Here is a 26,491-nt window from a genome sequence, read left to right on the forward strand (position 1 = left end):
CATTTTTTCGGTATTTTGATAAACCCTACACGTCGCTTGTCAATCTTATGTTAAATAGTAAAGGAATGTCTTAGGAGTTCCTAGTTTTCTAACACTCTCCAACTCCATCCATATCTTACAGGTAATCTGGTTTGCATTTCACTTTATCTGTTAAGAAGGACAAATTCCAGAAGAGTCTACCTGATCCTTAAATTAGAGCGACCAACTTGCCCCCACAATAGACAGAGTAACTGATTTATTCTTCCTTAAGATACTGACCTTCCAAACTATTGAAATTTATTTCCTAAATATAATACAGGAGTCTTTAAAGTGGACTGACTATCGCTAGAAACACAGTGGTAAGCCACAGACGATGTTGACTGGGTTAATCTTACAATAGCCTGAAGTTCCTCGTGGAAATAACCCAAAGTCGAGGATGTCTAGTTTTTGGGCCTTATCCATTTAACATGTAACGTTCCATGGGCCATCTAAATGGAGTCCACTCCCAATTGCAATAAAACAAAAACCCGGAAAAAAATAATTAAGTGTAAAAAATTAACACTTCCAGATAATATGCAACTATCGTTAATACTACTAAGTATTCTCTTGTGGCTGCAGTGCCTTGGGGCATAGGTCCTTCCCGCTTTTCTAATCGCTAATACTAGCTGGTTGCTCAACACCAAAGAACCTATCAATAAATTATTTGTCTGTTCATTAATATTCAAGAGATAAATTTCGAACATTCACCAACATTATTAATTGATTCAATGACGCAGTGAACATGGAAATGGGAACATGGAGTTAGTTCATTAAAGACAAATATAACAGTTCCTCGGAGCAACTTTACCAAACCTGGGCTAGGAAACGGTAAGAATATTACAAGGAAAACTATGTTACATAATATATTCTGCGGTGCAAAAACTAGTAAATACTAATCAACCTATTCTTGGCGACAACTGTTTACTACAGGAAATTCTTTCAAAATAATTTACTGTTATTTGTTAAAAATAGATTCATAGGCTTTCTTCAGCCTCCGAAATAACAATTAAATGGTACTGAGCTCAGTCACGCCTCCAGACGAGGATAATCACTCTAAAAAAGACAAAAATAATTTTACTTTCTCTTAATAATTTCCGAAAATGGCTCAAACAATTTTTTTTACATTTTGAATATCAATTGTGTAAATGAAGACATATACTTTTTTGAAAAAATCTTTCAGATTCTAAAGTGTTTGTGTTTGAGTGTGTAAATAAATCGAAACTAAATTTTAAGAAAAATTCCAAATTTTAAGCACACATTAAGAGTTCCATTTTTTATCTTCATAAGAATTACTATGCCCCTTACTTTACTTTTTACACTTTTCTATAAATATTTTTAGGAAAAACAAACGAAAAAAGTTATGTAAGATTGACTGTTAGAAAGACAATCTCAGGTTTGTGTGGCAACCCTGAATGCAAGAGGTTACAACACTCAACGAGTGGAAAGTGTGCCATCGACACTCCCAAGGACGGCTCTCGAGTGATCGCACTCATATTTTATAAATATTAATTTGAGCTTATTTCTATGTCGATCATTATTTAGCTCGACTTTGCCAACTTTTAACCCCGAGTTTATACCCGTTTATATTTCCACTAAAAAAATACACTTCTTGTGAATTCGGTAATTTGATTTCACAAAAATGTAAGTCAAACTCTAAAAATTAAGGAAAAAGGCTTCTCGAAAAGTGACTTCAATAATTGTTATGAGTATCGTTCATTACTTCTGGTGAATGATTCATTAATCCAGAAAGAAGAAAGAATAATCAGTAACCAAAACAATGAACAATACTTGTAAGACTAAAGTAAAACGAGCCAATATTTTCGCTGCAGTGGAACACTCTTTTGGCTGCATCACAAAGAAAATTACAGAAAGGTACTTAGAAGCATCCATGAAACTTCATGACAGAAACTGACATTATTCTACCTTCTCAATTGTTGTGAATGATATTTCAACTGGGAATTAATCCCAAAAATTATTTCTCTGCCGTTACTAGCTCTCGCTGCAAAGAAAAATTATTGCGATTTAATTACTTTATCCTATGGGTTGCACTATCACTAAACAACTTTTCGATACCGTTAAATTCTAAAGTACCATCTAACGGGGGATTGTTCACTTTTTACTTTCTCTTTCTGTTCTGGCTAGTATTACGATCCTATTAAATTTTCAATATTGAGGTCACATAGAAATGTCCGTTTTGTTTCCAGGTCCAAAAAATTGGATTTTAGAAAAAAATTCTATGTGAGTGTGAACAAATCTGAAAAACTAAGTCATGGTAGTTGTAACTTTATTTTAGACTTGGTACTTGGTCCCTTCAGGTCTTAAATCAGCGATCAAAATCTCCTAATCGGTACTGCTTTTTTGATACATGATGAAAAGAAAAGAAATTCAAATTTGGGGAAAACTGAAACAGCTTTTCTGCTAGGACCGAACTAAATGGTGTCGCAAAAATAAAGTTAAAAAAACCAATTCTCACATTAATAAAGGTTATTTATTTACAGCAATGGGGTCCATTCCTCAAATATCTGTAATGAGGGGTCCAACGCCCAGGTCAGAGTTGCAAGATGGTCGCCGACTGTTCAAGCTGTTCCAACAGGCAGTGGACAGGTATCCGCAACACACAGCATTTATATATGAAGGTAAATATTTATCTATTGACAGATCTCAATTACATCAAAAATGGCAGAAAGTCAAAATGGTTGAACTCATAACACACCAACAACTCATTCAATAACACACAATTAGATTACTAAAGCAAATAATTAATTCAAATATCTTCTCTTAAATAATTCGACTTTGAATGAGAAATCACTTTACTAGGTGAGAATAATCGCTCCAATCACAGTTATATTCTCGAAGTGTTAATATAATGCGTCTGTGACTGAACGGCAAAGTGATGTACTCGTTGCTGCACTCAAACATAAAATGCGAATTCGTTGCAACTACTCCCGGTTTAGTGTTCTTCTTATTTAAACATTTTTGTATTCATTTATATAAGTTGCTATGGACATAAATATTTTTACCATCTAATAGCTCTTAACAGGAATGAATCGATTCAGATTCGATTTTCATTCGTACGCAGAGGTTGACCTGCCAGCAACAATAGAAACATGCCGGCTACAATTAATCTACGATATTATCTTGCAGTATAGACCACATTTTCAACTGATTCAGTGGTGCCAGTTCAAAATCGCGTTCCCCTCGTTAATTTGTATAATACATTTTAACTCAAACCTCTCTCACCGAATTGGTAATTATAGTGAGCGGTGTATTATATAAGCTTTAGAATTAGAAGTGATAGTCAAACTCTATCGAACCCAACTTTGATGATGGATGAGAATCGAAATTCTGTCAGAAGTGTTCACAAGTAGAGTACCTGCTCTGCGAACCCGACCACATTTTATACATCAACTGTGTGTCAAGATTACAAGGTTCCGCAGGAAGCAGAGGCTAGCCGAATATCGGCCGAGCGGTAAACTACAGCTATTTGGCCGGCGGGTATCGTGGATTTGGTGTCAAGAAAAAGAACAACACATGTTGACCTGTTATTGACCTTCTACATTGTATGCTGTTTGAGATCTCTTTTATTATGATATTTAATCTGAGCTTGAAGGCCACCACTGCGACGAAATCAGTTGCTAATGACAGTTTGTTTGTGTGAATGATTTATTTCTTTTTTATAGCCTTGAAAACATGATTAATGTATTGGTAATCTGTTGGACGACAGACCAAATAATTAGAACAATGTTGCACCACTGCGGCGGCCTTTCCTCTGTCTCTTAAAGCCCGGACAGCTTAATGACAGCAATGACAGCATTGCTCACATAGAAGAATACCTGAGGCTTGCTTCCCACTCCTAATGGATGAAGTAAATAATCTATATAAATTAGTCTCTCTGTAGGAGGTGTAATTGGTTGCACAATCAGTGGCCTAAAATCTCCAGACGCAAATAAAAGCCGCGAGCCAAAAATTGCATTGTTAAAGTGAAGTTACAGGCTTGAAACATTTATTTACTCGATTCAGTTGAAAAACGTTACAAACAACTCAATATTAATTACGTCACCATGGTAATGACAAGGCATTTTCCGTCAGGAGCTTGTTGAAGGCTCCTGTGAGAAGATTGCCGTATGATGGTAACGTCTTAATTCATAATCCATTTGTTACAAGTTAGCATTTTGAAGCGTGGTGGAGCAATGGGATCAGAGCTTCTTCTGAATCAAATATGATCAGTCAATCATTTCCCGCTTTTTTTCTTAAAGGTTAAAGAAATTGAAGAATTCATGCTTTCTGTAGTGGATTCCCCCTATGTTGTCTTCAGCTGTAATCTAAGGCCCCTATCAATAAATACTAAATATCAGGAACCACGCAACACACATATTGCAGTGGTATCGGAAATAGTACTGTTTCAAGTCATTTTGGATAATTTAAGAAGTATAACGGGAAACTATTTTTGGAATTGACGTAAATTTCCCAAAGCTTCTTTGAAGGAATATCTCTGAAGTAGATCTTACGGTTTGAATAATTCTCGCTTTTTTCTTCCCAACTTACGATTGAAGAAAGAGTAAGATCTTAAAATATCTCATAATTTTTGTACTCAATAATCTCTTCTCATAATAAAATTATAATTCAATGTGATTAATTTGATTTCCATTCTTGACAACTTTTTTAATCACGTTAGAGGTAAACCAGAGTTGGAATGCAGTGCACGTCTCACACTGCGACCTTACAAGGCTAATTGAGCCTAAATGCCATCATTATATCAAATTAACTCGGCATTTTCTTCCTTTCACCTACCCTAGGGAATATAGTCATTTTATCAGATCCAGAAGAATATTTTGAAGACTATGTGATTTATCAATGTTAATATATATACATAGGAAATGACCTACTTAATAATAATTATGTTCTGGATTAAAGAAAAAATTCCAAGCAACGCCAGATACTGGAACATTGATTGTACAGCTACTTATTTAGTCACTATATAAGGGCAAGATTTTAATTTACTTAAATTTAAGAATATTTTCAATAAATCACTAGAGAATTTTAAAACAATGAATTTTATGTTGTATTTAGAGACTGGAGTCGATCCGTTACAACTTTTTACCATGAAGCTACACTTCAAGTACTGCATAAAAGTTTTAAACTTACCGCCATACCGCCTCACCCGTGTTCTTGCGGTGGAAGTAATCAACAAAAAAACTTTTTGGTTCAAATCTTGGTTCAACCTTTTCCAAAAACGCGATTCTCCTTTTGACTGTGGCCCAGAAACTCTCTGTAAATGGAACGATCAGATGACTGAACTGATACGTAGCATGAGTTTGACAATTCGGGAGGAGTTTAAAGGGCGAGCCTCTTCCTCTTCGCGATTTCCTGTGTATGGCCTCCTGAATCGCAACTTTAGTGTATGTAACATGGTAACCGATCATTCAAACGGACTGACTCTTAATCAGCTTGGTTGGATATTTAGGTTGAGGGGACAATTGTTGTATTTGAGTCATACCCTCTGGCTGGAGAGTGATGTGGAAAGTTGCCCACTTTGTGGTGCTTTGGAACAGGAAGATTCATGTCACTTTTTGGCGAAATGTTCGGCTTTGTCTGAGCTCTTTCTGACATATTTCGGTTCCTACACAACCGTGCACCTTATCTTTTAGCATTCCTTGATAGCCCAACTCAATGCCGTACATTGATTAATTACGCTAGTCTTACCTGGACCCATACGTAGATATCGCGCACTTCATCAGGTGGACCTTATTTGAGATAATTATTTCTGTTACATGTATTTATAGTGAATCAGCTGTTTTGTAGTGATCAGTTGTTCTGTTTAAAAAAAGAATGTGTTTAGTTTCTTATTATGTCATTTTATTATGTTCTCTTCGTACCTTTATATTGTAAACACTTATTTATTTCTTATCATTTATTAATCATTTATTTATGTTGAAATTTAATATTTCACCAGCGTGTATCCTAATTTAGTTAGGTATGTACATTTGTATCGACGGAGTAATCCAAGCTGTTTAGTATTGTTTTTGTATTCTGTATTTTGGACATAAATGTATTAATAAAATGCTATTAAAAAAAAAATTAAAACAATGAGGGAAGAGCCTAACTTGGAAAAAATATTAAAAGTTTATTCTTAAAAAGTTGCAAATTTCAATAAAAAAAAAAAAAAGGAAAGTGTCATATATGACGTGACAAATGGGATGAATAGGGGCTGGCGAAATCCTGCCTGGCTTCAAAATTTTAGTTATTTGCTGCGTGAATTACTGTAAATAAGCTCCTGTTTTCAGATGGCCGAGGTCTGCAGAAGCAGCTCACCTTCTCTGAGCTGGAGGTGAAGAGCAATCGTCTAGCTCGGGCACTTTTGAAACAAATCGCTGAGAAGAGCCCAAACAGCGATGGTGACTACATAATCGCACTAGCACTGGGCGCCAGCGACTCCCTGGTGATCAGTCTGCTGGCCACCTGGAAGTGCGGCTGTGCCTATCTGCCGCTGGATAACAACGCTCCTCCAGAACGGGTCAGACACATTCTATCTGAATCAAGACCAGTATTGGTCATCTCCGAAACAGGTCAGAATTCAATTAATCGTCAATATTTTTAGTCAAATCTACACTGTTATACACTATAGTTAGAATGAGAATACTAAAAATCGGTTCGGAATTTTGCTTTTGTATTTCCATCTGTCCCTTAATAACTGAGGGAAGGCGACAATTTTTCTTCACTCCATACCGCATTTTGAAGAACACGTTGACTCCAAGTACGTATTTTCAGTACTTTGTCAATAGTTTTGGATAAAAGATAATGTTTTGATTGTTCAATGTTATCTTTATTAAAGTTGTGGTATTTGGAATGTAGTCGCTCATTTATTTTGGTCTCAAAGATGTACTTGTTTTTTTTTAGATTTATCGATGGTAATTTTTCCATTTATTTAAAACTCAAACCTTTTTGCTTTTGTGAATTTAACCTGCTGCAATATTCACGTCCCGAGATTCATTTGCAGCGCTCTCATTCCCCCCCCAAAAAAAATTTATGATTCGCTCTCTTGGAGGAGTAACAGCCTTTTATTTTTCAACATCTAGTTCCTCTTCTGTGACGTCAATATTACCTTTTATATTATGTTGCTTCTTCATCCGATTATGTGCCTTTTTACATTTATTAGAAAAGCAGTAACTAGTGATCTCTTGATTTTTAATTACTACTTAATTATTAATATAATGAATAAAATCGTTAGAATATATATACAATTTGTTCAATAATAGAATAAAAATTTTTAAATAATATCTTTATTCTCGCCGTTAATTGAGTCTTAATAATGTGAACGTTATTCCGTTAACAGCTTACTTCAACAAGATTAAATTTAATTTAATTTCAGTACCGACGCATTGATATTAATTAATATTGAGGCAAATTAATATTGACAATTTTAATACATTGGCCTCTCCCCAAACGAACGTTCTGAAGCGCTACGTTCCGTTATTTTGTCCCTTTTACTATCTAAAATCAATTTTTGGTTTTTTTTTTAAAATGTTAATTGTAATACTTTTTCCCCCCTCTAGATGAAAGAGAAAAATTGTATAAAAATGTAGGTCACATTTCCTACCACAAGCTGGAAACTATTTCAGTGCAGTTACCATCATCTCCTCTGCTTGATGAAGAGATCATGCCATCTGTTGAAGATCCAATAGAAATAATTCTCTACACTTCTGGAAGTACAGGCTTATCTAAAGGTATTCCTTCATATTGTCTTAGCTTATTATGTTGCAACGCGTAAACTTTATGAATGCAAATTTGCATCGCCGTAAAATTAAGCATAAAACATGATTAACAGATACGAAAACTGTAGGAAAAGGTTAAGGTTTAGTTACAATACATTTAAAATGGACTATAAAATTATTTACATATAACTGGTATATGCAGTTATGAAATATAAAAAACAAATTACAAATATGTGGTACTAAAGGAACATTCAATCATAATAATAAGTTTAAAATATTTATTTTTAATCATTCTTAAAATAAGTAAATTAATAGTTAACTAATACACTTATATGTGATGAATTTATTATGGAACTTAGATATCGGGGTCAGAAAAGAGTTTATGATAGTATTTTTTTAAATTCACTTCTGGAGTGATGAAAAGTATAGAATGTTCAAAGAGATTTATTCAGCAAACTTAAGGATCTAGGTATTTGGAATTGAGTTTTGGTTTTTTGAAAAGTTGTATTAAAAAAATAACTGTTTTTTTAAAGATAATTTATGGAAAGTTGGAAAGTTATAGACGATAACAATTCCCAACTATTAGACCATCAAGTAGCTAGTTAGCTTATTAATTACAAATTCGAAAGTTTTCTGGGTATGTACAACTTAACAGCCTGAATTGTTTCCTAAGGGTAGTATAATCTAAATCCTCTATAGAGATGATACAATTTCAAAGAAAGTTATATTAGCCAAACAGTAGCTGCTTTTGGTGAATAACATTCAGTTATTTACGTTTGGCTGAAGTTTATGAGGTGTCCTTGCACAATCAAGTTATTAGATAGTGATCTTCTTGGACCAGTGATATTAAAAAGCAGAGAAATTTGGAAAGGAAAGAAATTTAAAAAAGTTATTTTGGTTGTGTTTACATGTCTGTAGAGGATACGCTAAATAGTGATGGAAATATCTGTTGCCAGGTGTGCGCATTAGGAACTCATCAATAAAGAACCGTCTAGAGTGGCAATGGAAACAAATGCCTTACACTTCTGACGAACAATTCTGCGTCTTCAAAACGGCGCTCACATTTGTAGATTCTGTTAGCGAAATTTGGGGACCACTTCTGCATCCAGGTGTACCAAGAACTTTGTTAATTTTGCCAAGAGATGTAACGAGTAATCCACAGAAATTGGTTTCAATTTTGGAAAAATATAAGGTAGAGTTTATAAATAAGTGAATTACTGCTCAAATCGAGTTTGAAATTCTTACCTACTTCTTTTCGCATTGGATACAAAGTTTTATTATTTTCAATTGTGAATTGCATAATAAATACATACTAATTTAATAGTTTGATGACGTCATTACTCTAAGCAAATAAACTTGAATAAAGTAAATAAATAGGTAAATAAAGCAAGTAAAATTGCCCCTTGGTGAATGTTATGGGGTGTGATTACAGGTGGGCAGATTGTTGCTGGTGCCGTCTTTACTCTCCGCTATCTTGCTCTACTTGGGACTCTCCAAACACAATAATGTAAGTCTTGTTTGATTATGTAAAATAATGTCATTTTTTCAGGCTTGCTTAACGTCACATTTGATTTCCACCTTTCTCTTTCCTCTATAAGAGGAAGTACTGAAATCGTGCTGATTTTATATTTTTCATTTTTACCGATAATGTACAAGTTTAGATGAAGTATTCGGAGTAATGTTTTCGGAATCCAATATAACTACAAACTTGATAATCGCAGAAAGTTCTAAAAGGTTGGAAAGTGCAATGAAGTTGCGCGCATAGAAAAGAGAATTTATACTCGTATTACTTTTATTGAGATTTTTATTACAGCACAGATATGAATGCAGCAAAGAAAACAGATGAGGGGGTCGATGAGTATTAGATATAAAATTATGAGTTTAAAAAAAATAACTTGACGGAAGTAAGAATTTCCCGAAATGTTTTTCCAGTTTTCCGCTATTTTCCCAAAAACCACTACTGCTGGTTATTTTAAATTTAAATAACTACTCACATAGGCTATAAAATTTTGCGGTAAAGTGCATTAAAAGAGGCGCACGGAAGTAGAAGTACTTATCACTTTTCTCTGGAAGGCCACTTTGGTAAATTTGTCTCTTAACACCTACGCATTCAGTATTTTGTTAAAACCCTGAATTCATCGTCTGGGACATATGATTCTCTTCATTGTTTTCTTAATAAATCTCTTATCAGATAAATCTTCTTCTTTTTTTGTAAAGGGAGTAGCGGAATAAGAGGGGTCTGGCGGCCCCCACCGGTTTTGAAACAATCGACCCAAAAACTTTGGAGGAGACCGAAAAAAAATTTTTTGAAATTTTTTCCGACCCTCTCCAACCCCACAAAAACCCGTAAACGAGAAAAATGTGTTTTTTTGATATTTTAATTTTTTTCGAGCGTTCTAATCCTTTTAAAGCGGTTCCAACGCAACTAAAAATTTATTTTGGATGTGTAGATGTTCCCTGAATTTTTTCGGTTTTTACTGTACAGTTAAATGAAGTGAAACATAGCTTTGAATCCAAAAAAATCGTTAAAAATCGGGATTTTTTAAAAACAAGTCTTCGGCATTTTGGGCTGACTCGATGGAAAATGACGGCCTAACTATGGTTGAAAGATACACTCTTACTCTACAAAATGGCGCAATTGAAATTCAATTTGGTTGCTTGTTGTCTGCGATAACTCAATTTGAGTAAAACGCGAATTTAAAAGGTATGCGATTTTGGCCTATAAAATAAGTCACAATTTAATTAAACAAAAAAAGCACCAAAAATAATGTTCGTATAAAGGTATTCTAAATCGCTGATCAAGAATTTGATGTCAAAACCATGTTTTGACAATTGACAGCTGTTAAAAATGCTGTCAACAAAAAACGAAGAATTCATTTATTTCAATTTTTTTTAAATGCACGGATAATTGTTTTTATTTTCAATTCATTGAGGTAATTATAATCTTGAATTTAATGATAAAAGTATATGTTGATAAAACGTCATATCACATTTTTTTAGTTTGATTTTGTCGAAGATGTTAATTTTTTGAAAATTTTTTTCGCTAAAACAGAGATGCCACCAAAAAAACGAAAACTTCCAAATGATGAATGAATGATGAACCTGTAAAAAGGATCTTCAAATCTTTTTCTGTCATTTCGGGAAAGTCTGATACATCGTCTGATGTCAATGGTTTGAAGATCCTGATGCAAGTTTGAGAGTTCTGATAATTGTCGTTCACACGATCACGATCTTGCGGAAAAGTTTCGTGATGACTGTGGCTTGTTGATGGTAAATTCGGATCCGCACTGACTAGACGAGTTGAACGACGACATTTTCCGCACAGAACGTTTCCTACATCCACTTCTTTGTCCAGTTCAACTGAAAACAAGTTGGCTTCTTCTTCTGAAGTAATGACATTTTTTTGCCCGGTGCCGTATCGCAACAGTAGGTCGCATTTTATGCACCTTTCATCATTTGGAAGTTTTCAAATCCAATTCCTCGGATTCGAATCTACCATCACGAGCCTGACACCTCGAGCTGACTCCGCAGAATCACATTAATATATACACTTATTTTTCCCACATTACTCTCGTATGCTCTTACGCTGCTTATGCTCATGTTCTGATGTACTCTTAATCATTTTACACGCTCTCCTGCGATTGTATTCATGTCAAACCCTCCGAGTGTTAACATCTATTTTTGCTGTTAAATAAATTTTTTTAAAAAGCTCTTCTCTCTTTCAAATATCATAACTACAGACCCTTATGCTGGCCATTTTCGTCTACAAAATATTTGTTCAAGTAGCCCTGCAGATTGACTGTTATATCTAGTTATTTATAATAATCAAACTATTAATTACAGGTTAGAAAGAAAAACGTTATAAAAAATATAAAAAATTATGAGGCTAAAAAATTCAAAACTTTTTTTTATAAAAAACTTACACCAATGATTTTGTTTATTTCATTTATTTATTTTTATTTTTAAATAAAAATCGTCGGTTTAAGTTCATGCTTCGATTAAAGTAATTGTTATTCTATGTAGTAGTCAAACGTTTGTGATAATAGGTAATAATTATCTGGCTTTATCGCAAATAATATAGTTTTCTTCAATTACATTCTCAATCTAGGTATTTATCCCACAATGTTGTATATATGTAATATAAAGTAAATAAGATATGCATATTTTTAGGACAGCTAATTCTTCCAATATTTTACTATAAGTAAAATTAGGGGGACTAAATTAAATTACATTGAGAAATCAATAATTGTTGTTGAATAATCTACTTGTGGCTTGTTGATGGTAGATTCGAATCCGAGGAATTGGATTTGAAAACTTCCAAATGATGAAAGGTGCATAAAATGCGACCTACTGTTGCGATACGGCACCGGGAAAAAAAGTCATTACTTCAGAAGAAGAAGCCAACTTGTTTTCGGTTGAACTGGACAAAGAAGTGGATGTAGGAAACGTTCTGTGCGGAAAATGTCGTCGTTCAACTCGTCTAGTCAGTGCGGATCCGAATTTACCATCAACAAGCCACAGTCATCACGAAACTTTTCCGCAAGATCGTGATCGTGTGGAACGACAATTATCAGAACTCTCAAACTTGTCAGCATCAGGATCTTCAAACCATTGACATCAGACGATGTATCAGACTTTCCCGAAATGACAGAAAAAGATTTGAAGATCCTTTTTACAGGTTCATCATTCATTCATCATTTGGAAGTTTTCGTTTTTTTGGTGGCATCTCTCCTTTAGCGAAAAAAAATTTCAAAAAATTAACATCTTCGACAAAATCAAACTAAAAAAATGTGATATGACGTTTTATCAACATATACTTTTATCATTAAATTCAAGATTATAATTACCTCAATGAATTGAAAATAAAAACAATTATCCGTGCATTTAAAAAAAATTGAAAAAAAATGAATTCTTCGTTTTTTGTTGACAGCATTTTTAACAGCTGTCAATTGTCAAAACATGGTTTTGACATCAAATTCTTGATCAGCGATTTAGAATACCTTTATACGAACATTATTTTTGGTGCTTTTTTTGTTTAATTAAATTGTGACTTATTTTATAGGCCAAAATCGCATACCTTTTAAATTCGCGTTTTACTCAAATTGAGTTATCGCAGACAACAAGCAACCAAATTGAATTTCAATTGCGCCATTTTGTAGAGTAAGAGTGTATCTTTCAACCATAGTTAGGCCGTCATTTTCCATCGAGTCAGCCCAAAATGCCGAAGACTTGTTTTTAAAAAATCCCGATTTTTAACGATTTTTTTGGATTCAAAGCTATGTTTCACTTCATTTAACTGTACAGTAAAAACCGAAAAAATTCAGGGAACATCTACACATCCAAAATAAATTTTTAGTTGCGTTGGAACCGCTTTAAAAGGATTAGAACGCTCGAAAAAAATTAAAATATCAAAAAAACACATTTTTCTCGTTTACGGGTTTTTGTGGGGTTGGAGAGGGTCGGAAAAAATTTCAAAAAATTTTTTTTCGGTCTCCTCCAAAGTTTTTGGGTCGATTGTTTCAAAACCGGTGGGGGCCGCCAGACCCCTCTTATTCCGCTATCCCTTTTATTTTGTAATTCACAATCTGTATAAATATATACAATAAGTAAATAGGATGTAAAAAAAAAAGATGAGCTAAACTGGAGCGGGAAGAGCAGGAGGAGAGAAGCTACCCAGTGGTAGCACTCTCTATAGGAGAGAGGAGAATGTGAAGAGGAGAATATGAGCAGGAGAGAGGAGAGATAGGAGAATAATGACGTTCAGACAGTAAGGAAGTCGCGGGGCCACTGGCGATTCAGTCAACGAGGAGTATTGTTAGGGATGTCAGAGGAGGCGAGAGACTGTACAAGAGGATTTGAGCGGATAAATCTTAACGCTTTAGTTTCAAATTATTTTTATATGACTTCTTGAATGCACCTCTTGGAAGCCAACTTACCCAAAAAATCGAAGAAAGTGTATAACTTAGAACTTTAAAATTTGATAAGAGAAAGTAATGTGTTTGTACTTCCGTTAGCTAAGAAGATGATTGGCATTATGTTAAATTTTGGATATCTTGTTTTTATTAGAAACTCGTTTTAGGTCCTCTGAGTATATACATTGATTTTTTTTAGAAATTTATAGAATTCCTTCAGAATAGTATAATGATAATTTTTTGCACCATGTTAATTAACCTTTAATAACCTTCCCTTATTTTTTGGCCTAGAACAAGCTGCAGAATTTAAAACTATGGATCTGCAGTGGCGAAACTTTATCAGTGCCTCTAGCATTGCAGTTTTTTGAAAATTTAAACAGTGGAACTCAAATCCTGTGCAACTTCTACGGAAGTACAGAAATCATGGGTGATGTAACCTACCACATTATGAAATGCGTTGAAGATGTCGCCGTTGATAATAAAGTACCGATAGGTAAAACTGCTTAATCTTTATTCATCTGATTTGTTTACCAATTTAACTTTGCTTAAACAGTTTGTAATATTTTGCTGTGCAATAGGCATTCCTTTGGATAACACAGTGCTGTACTTATTGGACCCCGATTTAAGAATAGTGAATGCTGGAGAAATAGGAGAGTTGTACGTGAGTGGAAAACATCTAGCCGCCGGATATGTGAACGGTAGAGACGCTTTTAGATTTCTTGAAAGCCCACATACTGTGGACCCAGGTAGTTATTTATTTATTAATACATTTTTTCATTTTAAAATCTCTTACGCCACTATACAGAAAAAGTATGTCGACTTTGAGGAAATTGTTGAGTTTAAGTTTTCTTGGGAAATATCCGTTTTGGTCTTCGGAGTTCGAAAAAGTGGATTCTACAAATTGTTCTTTATGTGAAAGTGTTGGTATATACAGGGTGTTCAGCATAAGACTACGGTAACTTCGGGAGGCGATTCTGGGCATCATTTGCAACAAAAAGTTCCATATAAACTATGGCTCGATTCGGCTCCGTTTTGTAGATATTTTTAATTTTATGTTTTTTCAAGGTGTTACTACTTTTTAGCAAAAAGTTGTCTATATTTATCAAACTATTAAAGCTACAGCTATTTTAATAAGCTCATTAGAAAGAAGGTTAAATTTCCTTTTAAATAAGCTAATTTGTATTCCAAAATAATAATATTAAGTATTTTACTTTGTGGCCCGAACATAAGAAATAGCAAGTTTCTAATTTTTTCCAAAAACTTTGACTATATTTTTCTCAAAAACATTTTATATGAAAAAACCGTGCACTATTCAGGAAAAACATCTACATACGATCACCTTTCAAACGGTATACAATAATTGGGGTTATGTTAAAAATTGATGCAGAAATCTGTGATTAATTGCAAAAAAGTAGGCCTCAAAACAGCGTCCGCATTATGAAAGGAATTCACCTACCATAAGAATATAACTGATCAGAATCATCAAATCCAGTACGATTTTTTGCAAACGTGTAATTTAATAAGCGTTCGGAACACTCTATTAGGAAAACATCTAGAATATTCCCGCCTAGCTTCTCCACTAGCTATTCCAATCTACGAAACCGTAGATGTATAACACATCGCGATATTCAATATTCGAATACGTTGGCATAATGATAGCAAAATGACAACTAAATATCTAATGAAAATGTAGTCTTTAAACTATCTTTTCTGCTTGTTGTATTTATTTGTTTTTATAAGCCGTATTAGGATAAAACATGTCAGTTTTTAACTTGGAGATTAGAGCGATAAGTATGTTCTCGGTTTATTCATTAGCTCTTCACAACCTGTTAATTCCAAAAGTTTATTGAGTAGTTCAAGAAAATGTGTGATTTATTCACATTATTTGGCATATTTCTTTAATTAACTAAAGAATAACACACAGATCTAAACTCGTTAAACGAAAATCCTTTCTTTTGAAATTGGTACCTAACACTCATTTAACATCATATTCATTTTTCTTCTTTTTATTTTATTTTATTATTTATAATATAAATTTTATATTTTTTAAAAATAGTACTTAAATTAATTAATTATTAAATTACACGTTTGCAAAAAATCGTACTGGATTTGATGATTCTGATCAGTTATATTCTTATGGTAGGTGAATTCCTTCCATAATGCAGACGCTGTTTTGAGGCCTACTTTTTTGCAATTAATCACAGATTTCTGCATCAATTTTTAACATAACCCTAATGATTGTATACCGTTCGAAAGGTGATCGTATGTAGATGTTTTTCCTGAACAGTGCCCTGTTTTTTCATATAAAATATTTTTGAGAAAAATGAAGTCAAAGTTTTTGGCAAAAATTAGAAACTTGCTATTTCTTATGTTTGGGCCACAAAGTAAAATACTTAATATTATTATTTTAGAATATAAATTAGCTTATTTAAAAGGAAATTTAACCTTCTTTCTAATGAGCTTATTAAAATAGCTGTAGCTTTAATAGTTTGATAAATATAGACAACCTTTTGCTAAAAAGAAGTAACACCTTGAAAAAACATAAAATTAAAAATATCTACAAAACGGAGCCGAATCGAGCCATAGTTTATATGGAATTTTTTGTTGCAAATGATGCCCAAAATCGCCTTCCGAAGTTACCGTAGTCTTATGCTGAACACCCTGTATAGTAATGAGAGAAAATTTATGCAATTGTATTTACTAATTAGAAGATTTGCGATTAGATTAAACAAAATGTTAACGGTTTGCCCTTAAAGTGTTAACATGGGAATGTAGAATTTCAGGAAGCTTTAAGAGGTATTCCGTTTGGTTATCGTCGTCCAGTTCCGTACTTAAAATTCGGCAAAATGCAGCTATGATGCAAAGTTTTCTCACTTTTACGCATTTTTTCGAGAGTGGTTCCCGTTTTTTTCTATAAAGTTCGTACTATTAAACTTCCTGCTGCTATAGAACGTTTACTTGGGAACAATTTCTCATCATTTAGGGACTGCGATCTTCTAAAAGATCGTAAGGACAATTTACTGAAAAACGGTAGTTGGAGATATTGTAAGCTTGGATGGAATCGTAAAATTGAAAAAATCGAATAAACTGCTATTTTAAGTTGACGCGCCTTAAATAAATAAAAAAATATTAAAAATAAAAAACAATAAGTATAGAAATCTTATGCGTGTAAGATTCAAGAATAACTGTAATTCTTCAACCACTGCTAGATTTAAATAAATAAAAAAATGTGTTAGTCTTGTAAATTAATGTGAAATATAATGAATTTACAGCACTCGTTCGTTTGAAATCGAGTCTATAGAAATATCGTCTCTTCTGTCAAATAAATATCCATGATGGTAAGATGAATTTAAATTGTCCATAAGGAAAATAATGGTCAAATTGGCACATATCCAAGATTGCCTTGTACATGTAGAACTCAAATTTTATTTTAACGAATTAAAGAGGCACACTAGCCCTGAAAAGCAAAACAATTGCAATTATACTTTATTATCCCCTCATTAAAAATGATTCCTTTTTTTTTGTTTACACCCTAATAAGTTACTTAATTTTTTTAGAGCATAAAACATTATTTAAAACTGGTGATTATGCAAGAATTGTAAAAGACACGCTGATATTCGAGGGCAGAACTGATTCGCAAATTAAAGTTCGTGGAAATCGTGTTGATCTTTCTGAAATCGATTCAGCTCTGAGCCAGAACAAGGGAATCGATAAAAGCGTGGCTTTATGCTATAGTCCTGGTGAAATTAATCAGGTAATCTCGACTTTTAAAACGATATTTATAAAGAAAATAGTTTAAATATATTGCTGACAAGTACACTTAATTTTTCCAGCAACTCCTCGCTTTCGTGCTCTTAGAGGATGAAGCCAACATGACTGCTAGTGACGTGGAGTTTGAACTGGCCAGAACATTGCCTAAATACGCATTACCTCAGGTACTGTTTAACATAATCTTCACGGCCTCTCTTTTAGAACCTTTAATCCTTGGCCTCCTCAGGAAAATACAACCAATGTCTTCTCGAGAGGTCTAAGGAAAAGCCTAACCTATGAAGGCGATCAAAGACGTAATGAAATGGGGGTAAGTCACCCTACATAGGACGTCATATTTAAACTAATGGTGAATAGCTTTAGTGATGTCGGATGGATGCATAGGAGTATCGAAAAAGCCTGTGAGGCGCCAGGCGCCAGTTTGGCAAAAGTAGCCTTTTCTGACTAACTCGGGCCTAGGAAGGCAAGAGCCGCCCCTGAAAGCCTGCGAAGTTATTAGGATACATCTGGAGGAGGAAATGCTACCCTCTTTCGGGAGGAGAGGTAGTATCTACTCCTTATGTCAATGAATGTCTGTTACAGGTCGTGATTGTGCAGAAAATGCCCTACCTTGTGAATGGCAAAGTAGACCGTCAATATTTGCTGAATTACTACAAACAAAACGGCAGTAAGTTATCTCTGCATTTGTAGATTATTGAAGGAACTTAATTAATTTCTATTTTTCATCTATTGCCCTTTAATTTTAATCTTTGCATCTGTTTAAAACAGTCATTCCTACTATTTGCAACAATTTTGCTCGATAAGTCCCACGCGAAGTGAGTTTCCAACAGGGAAACTTATACAGTAATTTTTTTTTGAGAACCCTTGTAAAGTCTTACTTTAAAAAAAATTTTTTTTTTGAGATTTTGGTTAACTGTGTTAATTGAATATAATGTAAAATCGATCACCTAATATTAAAAAACGTTGAAAGTAATTGTGAATTATAAGTTTGGAGAAAATATAAAAAGCGCCAGGAGAAGTGAGATCGTTTTTCAGGTTCCAGAAGGCTTTTTCTTTTTACTGGTTACTAGTAAAAAGAAGGACTACGATCCTGTAAAATTTTTGAAGGAAATGTTCGTATTCAGCCCTCTGAGTTAGGAAAAGTACTTTTTAGGAAATTGTCTGAGTCTGTATCTCAGACTGTGAACTTCAACATAAAAATGAATACTTGTAGAAAGCTCAGGAAAATAATTGAACTTTTTTTCGGCCAGGAGAAGAAAACTTGTTGGTGGATGAGTTTGACTTTAGCGACGTACCAAAAGGCAAAGAGATAATTGCAGAGTGTTTGTACAAAACTATAATCTCTGTGCTGGGCAGCAGTGTACGATCTAAAATATCCTTAAAAACAAGTTTCTATTCATTGGGCGGAAATTCTTTGAACTCTGTGTACACAATTTCTAAATTGAGAGAAAACGGCTACATAATAAGTGAGTTTTCTTATCTTCTTATACTCTAACTTATGTTTAATAAATAATTTTTAACTTTTAAATAATTTTTATAATTTCTATAAAAAAATATATATTTATTAAAGGTATAACGGATTTTATCTCAGCTAAAGATCTTGGTGAAGTTTTAACCAAATTATCACATGAAGACGACGAAGAGATTACTGAAAGTAACCACCAGAACGAAAAATACAAAGTAGAGTACATGGATGATCAGCACAAGGAAGATGTGTATAGGTAGGCTAATTTGATCTTTACTTTTTTGTTCTGAGCGTATCTGGAAAACATGAATACTAGCCTACTGTTCGTACTTGGAATATCGTATCGGTATTTTCGTTCATTAAACTGGAAGAATAATTTTTCTGAATGGATTGTCCAAGTTTTCTCATTTTTTTGAAATGATTCGACCTTTAAACTTGGTTGACTTATAGTCGAATTTGGCTGCATGACAAATCGGCGGTACATACGTACATAATGCTTCTGAAAAATAAGTAGTATCAGCTGACGGCATATCGCACGATAATTGTATATCTGCCATTGCTGTAGTAGTGGGTTCGTTGAGTGGGTAGATCAGTCCGCGTGCTGCACAGAATGAATTCCAGTTACAGATTCGTAATTTCTTCTGACTAGTTCTTTCTCGCTAGTTTCGTAATCAGAATTTCTTGGCTGGCTTCTTTAACGTTTATAATTTAGGTATAAGACAACGGTTCAGATTGTCTGGGAGGTGTGTGTGAGTGTGTGAAAATGAGAGAAGGGGTAAAACGATTGTGATTGGAGTACTAGATTTATACTGACGTGTATGTCGTGGTAATGATTATTATTTTAGTTTTGCGCAGCTTTCAGCTTCCAATATCTAGAATAAAAATGAATAGCTCAATTGTTACTTTATGATGGGGGTGTTCAGTTCTCCTAGTACGAGGAAGGCTTCCTAACCTCTACAATATAAAGAAGAAGCGATATAAAGTAATAAATAAATTTCACCTTCAAAACAAATTGGAAACGTTAAAAATATTCTAAAATTACAGGATGATAACAGAGAGTTTCGTAAAAAAATCAGATATTGAGTCAAAGTTGGAGCCGCCTGTGCAGATACATGAGTATATTCCTTTGCTGGATGGACTGTGGCCTACCTTGGTTAAACAAAACGTCAGGTAAGATGGTATTCTGATATTTTGATTGTAAATATTGAAGTTAGGTAGATAGATATTCTATCAAAATGCGGAGCAACAAATACTAACTACCTTAAAGATCGTTAGGGTTAGTCTTTGGAATATGTAAAATGTTAATGTGTATGCTCCTGGCTGTGGATAAGCAAAGCCTGTACCAACTACATGCCCTTCAAGTTCTGGGAGTTTTCTGATATTTAGCTTATAATTATTTAGCTGTTGACTTATATTTGGCTGTTGCTTCTCTTTGAGGCTGCTGTAGTGGCCCTGAGAGCTTTTGATGAAATATGCTTCAAACCATTTCCATGGGCTAATAATAATTATAATATTTTTGTTGCAGTATTGTGGCGAGAAATACAGAAGGAAAACTGGTAGGAGTATCTCTAATATTTGACGACGATGAAGAACCAGAAGTGGCTCTGGAGCCACCGTTATCTTATGTTCTGGAATTCTTGGATTATGTTGAAGTACCAATCAGGTAATTAAGTATCTAAATAACCTATTGGTCTTATGGGAAAATTAATAGTGCATACTTAATTTGTTTCATTTATTCTTTTTCTGAGCCTTTTTTGTGAAACGGTCCTTCTTATCAGGATTTAAATTGTTTCTGTAACTATCGGTGGAAAGAGTGAATGTTTGACACTCATGGAGTTAGTAAGAAACAGAAAGTACATAAGTACTTTCTTATTAGTGTTAGTGCCAAAGACTCGTGTGCTGCAAAAATGGCGTTCAGTCCTGGAATACTACCCAGTTACCCTAGCTGGAAAAAGGTATGCGTACCTTGTAAATTTATGAGGAGCTGAATTATCTTGTGAAAATAAGGGTAATGACCTTGACTGTCAACACAGATGATCAAGTACGCAGGACTTCTTTGCACTCAATTCAAATGTTTAAGTATATGAGTAACTCCAAAGCCTTGGTATGCATGAGGTCGGTACAATTAATATTCATAATTTGTTCGTTCATATTACAAGGCTGCAATTAACTATGTGCGCTCAGAGTCTCGGTTGTCTATTTTTTGTGTTCAGTAACACGTAGCTCTGTACAGTTTAGCCAGATACTGAAGAATTGTGTGTTCGCCTAGCTGTCGCAGCTTATGCAAATTATACGGAATGGGCTGGTGATAATAGGAATTGCGAACCTCAGTCTAATATATTCCACTTATATATTAAGTGTTGAGCATGGGTTTATTGAACCAATAAAATCTCTGGTATCAGGCGATGAATTATTAATTTTTTTTCAGAGAAAATCTTCTTCCAAAAGGTAAACGTCTGCACAGTTTCATGTTAGGAACTGATCAACAGTTAAGTGCCCAGGAAAATATTGAAGTTACTAGTTTCTTAGAGGAGAAAATTATCCAGCATGGCAAGGAGCGAGAATACGTTGGAATTTTCTCCACAAATACTAATCCACTTACCCAGGTAACAAATTGTTTGATACTTAAAAGTTTGCAAACAGAATTACTGAAAAAATTTAATTTAATTTTCTATTGCAAGTTTATTTTTGTTCCGTTAACTTTATGGAATTGTTACTTCCACATAGTACTCGTTAGGTAAGGCTCGGGAAGTGGTGAATGACACTAGTAACTCGGCAGCATTACTAATCGCCTTCTAGTAGCAGTTCGATATGCTTCCCATTTTAATAATACTAATTTTAAGATAACTGTTTGAATTAGTCTTCAAAACCAACTTGCAAGCCCTGAAAATTTTCAAATAATTATTATTATCAAATTAAATTACTTTTTCATAATAGACTATATTCTGTTCTCCTTTTGCAGCAACTGGCGGAAATGATGAATTACAAACCAATTAAAACTTACCAAATCAATCAGTACGTAGCGCTGAATGGTCAGAGGCCATTTAAAAATCTACCAGATTCCGTTGTAAGTGTTTGCTGTTGGAAACAGTTTTGAAGTATTTGTGATTGCTCAGGAGTGAATTATCTTATAACTTCTTTTTTCTTTCTTCTGTTAATTGTTTTGTTTTAATTTATGATTTGTGTAAATATTTCTATTTATTTATAACTTTTAATATAAATGTATGCTATGTAAGATGTCCGCATCTAAACTTTGTATTTATCTTTTAGTAAAGCTGCGTACATTGTGTTTCTCGTTCTTTATGAAACATTAGAGAAAAATTATTTTAATCGCCCGGAAGTAAAATAATTATCTGATAAACAAGCTTGGCCATTGTTAAAGTACAAACTTCAATGGTTGGATGGGGACCGAAGGGAATAAATTTTCTTAAATGTACGACTTTTTGGACACTTGGGAGTCTTATTCAGGAACTGGTGAGTGGAGGTAGAAAAGATGGAAGGTTTAATGGATTGTTGCAGACAGGGTACAAAATGTTTAATTGTTCGTATATATTTTGTCTTAAAAAAAATAAATAAATAAATGAAAAATAATAGAACATACTAAATAGCAATAGAAGTAGAAAAAAGAGAGATCTTTTCTTCAGGTTTTACATCTTTCCTACCTCCACACCTTCCAGTTCATGAAGAAGGATGTCGGTGGTATCAGAAACGAATATTTATTCGAAAAATTTATTCTCTGGCTCGTACAACCATTGAAGTTTGTAATCTAATTGACTATTCCGGTATCAGTTTGAGTTTTGATTGACGATATATTCCAAGATGGTTACATTAGGGTATTATCTGATGGTATTAGAGAAGCCCGTTTGCTGCGCAACAGTTTTTTGTAAACACAGCAGTAATTTCCATCGATTTAGGTACCTTGTTTTTAGTTCACTGATTATTAACAAAGGCCATTACCAGTGTGCAACTTAGTACTTTACAATTTAAGTGCTTCACAGTTACCTTACTTAGGGTTCATTTAAAACTCAGAGGAGAATAATGTTTCATAACATAGAGACAAATCAAGTCCACTAATGTTATATATACTTATTTGAAATACTACTGAAGAGAAACAATCAGAAAGTTCTACTACCAGGGAAAACTAAGTTACCACTACTTGTTGTATTTTTATATCTTATATTTGATTAATGTTTTTGTTAAATTTTTTTCTAAATTTGATTCAGCAGCACGCTGGATCTGTTAAGCAAATGTGGATCTGCCTAATGTAATTACAATATATTGTACAAAATATATTTTGTTGTGACTGTGAGCAATGTTACAAATTTGATAAAAAATATTAGTTCCTACAATTGTTTTATTATTAACTTAAAAAAAAAGAAATTAGGATGTAAATATATTTCTTCCAAATAAAATCATTACCAAAAGAATAATGACTTTTACGTTACTTGTTACCTTCTTGCAACCGTATTGTATGATCTTTATCACTATTAAGTCGGTATCCTTAGGGCCGCCTCCTTTCTTGACATGTTGAGAGGAAATGCCAATCCTAAAACTGGTAGGAAACTTTCAATGAAAGTTGTGTAAAAGAATACAACATTCATTACATGCTGCAAGTATAGCCGTTGAATTTAAAGAACGCCCTTTCTAATACTCGCGAGGCATAGGCGCTTCAGATTCCACGGAGGATTACCTGTATATGTAGACTACTATTGTCTATAATTGTGTAGAATTTAGTAATAATCTATCAAGCAGAAAAAGAAATATTTAAAGTTTGTTTCTGTTCTATAAAGTGAAAACTTTAACTTCAAATATCTCGAAAACTACTCGATAGATTTTGTTTATATTCTACCTATATATGGAGAATACTATTGTCTACAATTGTGTAAATTGTAGTAAAAATATATCGAGCAGAAAACGAGATATTTAGAGTTAAAGTTTGTTTCCGTTCTATAAAGTGAAACATTTTAACTTCAAATATCTCGAAAACTACTCGATAGATTTTGTTTATATTTTACCTGTATATGGAGACTACTATTGTCTATAATTGTGTAAATTTTAGTAAAAATCTGTCGCGTAGGAAACGAGATATTTAGAGTTAAAGTTTGGTTTTGTTTGAAACAGTGAAATCTTCAACTTCAAATATCTCGTGAACTACTCGATAGATTTTGTTTATATTTTACCTGTATATGGAGACTACTATTGTCTATAATTGTATCAAATTTCGTAAAAATCTGACGAGTAGGAAACGAGATATTTAGAGTTAAAGTTTGGTTTTGTTTGAAACAGTGAAATCTTCAACTTCAAATATCTCGTGAACTACTCGATAGATTTTGTTTATATTTTACCTGTATATGGAGACTACTAGTGTCTATAATTGTGTAAATTTTAGTAAAAATCTGTCGAGTAGGAAACGAGATATTTAGAGTTAAAGTTTGGTTTTCTTTGAAACAGTGAAATCCTCAACTTCAAATATCTCGTGAACTACTCGATAGATTTTGTTTATATTTTACCTGTATATGGAGACTACTAGTGTCTATAATTGTGTAAATTTTAGTAAAAATCTGTCGAGTAGGAAACGAGATATTTAGAGTTAAAGTTTGGTTTTCTTTGAAACAGTGAAATCTTCAACTTCAAATATCTCGTGAACTACTCGATAGATTTTGTTTATATTTTACCTGTATATGGAGACTACTATTGTCTATAATTGTGTAAATTTTAGTAAAAATCTGTCGAGTAGGAAACGAGATATTTAGAGTTAAAGTTTGGTTTTGTTTGAAACAGTGAAATCTTCAACTTCAAATATCTCGTGAACTAATCAATAGATTTTGTTTATATTTTACCTGTACTCTTTAACAAAAACTTACAGTTTAAAATGTTAAGTATAAGGGTTGATTAAACGCCAAAAGGTACACAAATCAGCAAGCACTCAAAATTTCATTAATTCTTCATTAATATTTAAGTAATTTTACTGCATTAATATTCATTAATATTTTTTAGAATTTATTAGATGTCACAGACCCTTATGCTGGCCATTTTCGTCTACAAAATATTTGTTCAAGTAGCACTGTAGATTGACTGTAATATCTAGTTATTTATAATAATCAAACTATTAAATACAGGTTAAAAAGAAAAACGTTATAAAAAATAAAAAAAAATTATGAGGCTAAAAAATTCAAAACTTTTTTTTATAAAAAAAAATGTAATATGTAAAATAAAGTAAATAAGATATGTATATTTTTAGGACAGCTAATTATTCCAGTATTTTACTATAAGTAAAATTAAATTAAAATAGAGAAATCAATAATTGTTGTTGAATAATCTACTTGTTATAACTGTGTGTTATTTGTGCTCTCGAATATTTCGGTAAGACGAATTCAAGACAGTAGCCTACTCTAACTTTGTCTTTTTCTACTTTAACATGCATGTACATATGTGTGATTTATCATAATTATAACAAAAAAATATTATAAATGAAGTGGCCAGCATAAGGGTCTGTGACATCTAATAAATTCTAAAAAATATTAATGAATATTAATGCAGTAAAATTACTTAAATATTAATGAAGAATTAATGAAATTTTGAGTGCTTGCTGATTTGTGTACCTTTTGGCGTTTAATCAACCCTTATACTTAACATTTTAAACTGTAAGTTTTTGTTAAAGAGATTTTTGTACCTTTTGGATAGATTTTCCTTTTTGTCTATTTTACAAAGTTACATATCTGCTTTACAGATTTTTTAAATTTGGAATAAGCAATTCTATCATTATAACCTGATAAGATGGTAAGTCGGAACCGTAACTACCACTAGAGAGATCTTTTTAAAGAATGATTATCGTTAAGGTCCCCCAAACCATCCTCAGTAACAACTTTTCTTGAAAAAGCGTTTTGAATAACATAGGAAGGTATTTGTGCGTGAATAGCAAAATTAAACTGCGATTTCATTACTTCCTTTTAAGAGGAGTAAGAAAAATAAACTGCGATTGCAGAACTTCTAGGCAAAGAGGCAAAGATTTTTTAATCGAACGACAATTCATTGATTTAAATCGGTTCACTCATTGATAATTTAAACGATTGCAGTACTTCCTCTTAGTAGGTGCAAGAGCATCAGCAATGTAGAGGAGCTTTAACCACTTATTCGAGCTGAATTTTATCAAAATCGGACTAAGCGTTATAGAAATATTGGTAATAATAGTTTTAGAAAGGGCCTTATTTGGGTGGGGCAAACTCCCCTCCTTATGAGGCACGGCGTCGAGACATTTAAAGTGCAAATCTGTACAAAATTTCGATTCGAATGACATTTCATTCATGAAAATCGGTTCACGTGTCGATAATTTGAAACGATTCCTATACTTCCCCTTAACAAGTGTAAGAGCTGATCGCCGCTTTAATGTTACGTAGGGGAGCCCTAACCCTATCATCCTACCAAATTTTATCAAAATCGGGCCAAGATTTACAGAGTAATTAGTAATAATAATTTTGGAGGGGGCCTTACATAAAGGGGGCTAACTCCTCTCCCATACGATGTACAGGGTCGAGACCCCCAAAAGGCACATCTACATAAAATTCCGAATCGAATGACACCTCATTCATGAAAATCGGTTCACGCGTTTAGGCGCT

General features: G+C 33.3%; 1 protein-coding gene across 1 annotated transcript in view; it reads left to right on the forward strand.

Annotated features, from left to right (window-relative positions):
- e (nonribosomal peptide synthetase ebony) overlaps positions 1-23,302 on the forward strand; it is a 29,819-nt gene extending 6,517 nt beyond the window's left edge. The window contains exons 2-17 of the mRNA XM_074113195.1: positions 2,517-2,654; positions 6,303-6,584; positions 7,572-7,742; positions 8,687-8,922; positions 9,163-9,237; positions 13,934-14,135; positions 14,221-14,388; positions 17,200-17,396; positions 17,476-17,577; positions 17,993-18,077; positions 18,661-18,876; positions 18,981-19,131; positions 19,920-20,045; positions 20,401-20,538; positions 21,304-21,481; positions 21,838-23,302. Coding sequence (XP_073969296.1) covers positions 2,519-2,654; positions 6,303-6,584; positions 7,572-7,742; positions 8,687-8,922; positions 9,163-9,237; positions 13,934-14,135; positions 14,221-14,388; positions 17,200-17,396; positions 17,476-17,577; positions 17,993-18,077; positions 18,661-18,876; positions 18,981-19,131; positions 19,920-20,045; positions 20,401-20,538; positions 21,304-21,481; positions 21,838-21,972 — 2,598 coding nt within the window. The 5' untranslated portion in view covers positions 2,517-2,518 and the 3' untranslated portion in view covers positions 21,973-23,302. The remainder of the gene's footprint in view (positions 1-2,516; positions 2,655-6,302; positions 6,585-7,571; positions 7,743-8,686; positions 8,923-9,162; positions 9,238-13,933; positions 14,136-14,220; positions 14,389-17,199; positions 17,397-17,475; positions 17,578-17,992; positions 18,078-18,660; positions 18,877-18,980; positions 19,132-19,919; positions 20,046-20,400; positions 20,539-21,303; positions 21,482-21,837) is intronic.
- Positions 23,303-26,491: the final 3,189 nt, after the last annotated feature.

Source organism: Rhodnius prolixus, unplaced genomic scaffold (genome assembly GCF_049639745.1).
Source record: "Rhodnius prolixus isolate KJV_2025 unplaced genomic scaffold, Rpr scaffold_7, whole genome shotgun sequence".
In the NCBI taxonomy this organism is placed as follows: domain Eukaryota; kingdom Metazoa; phylum Arthropoda; class Insecta; order Hemiptera; family Reduviidae; genus Rhodnius; species Rhodnius prolixus.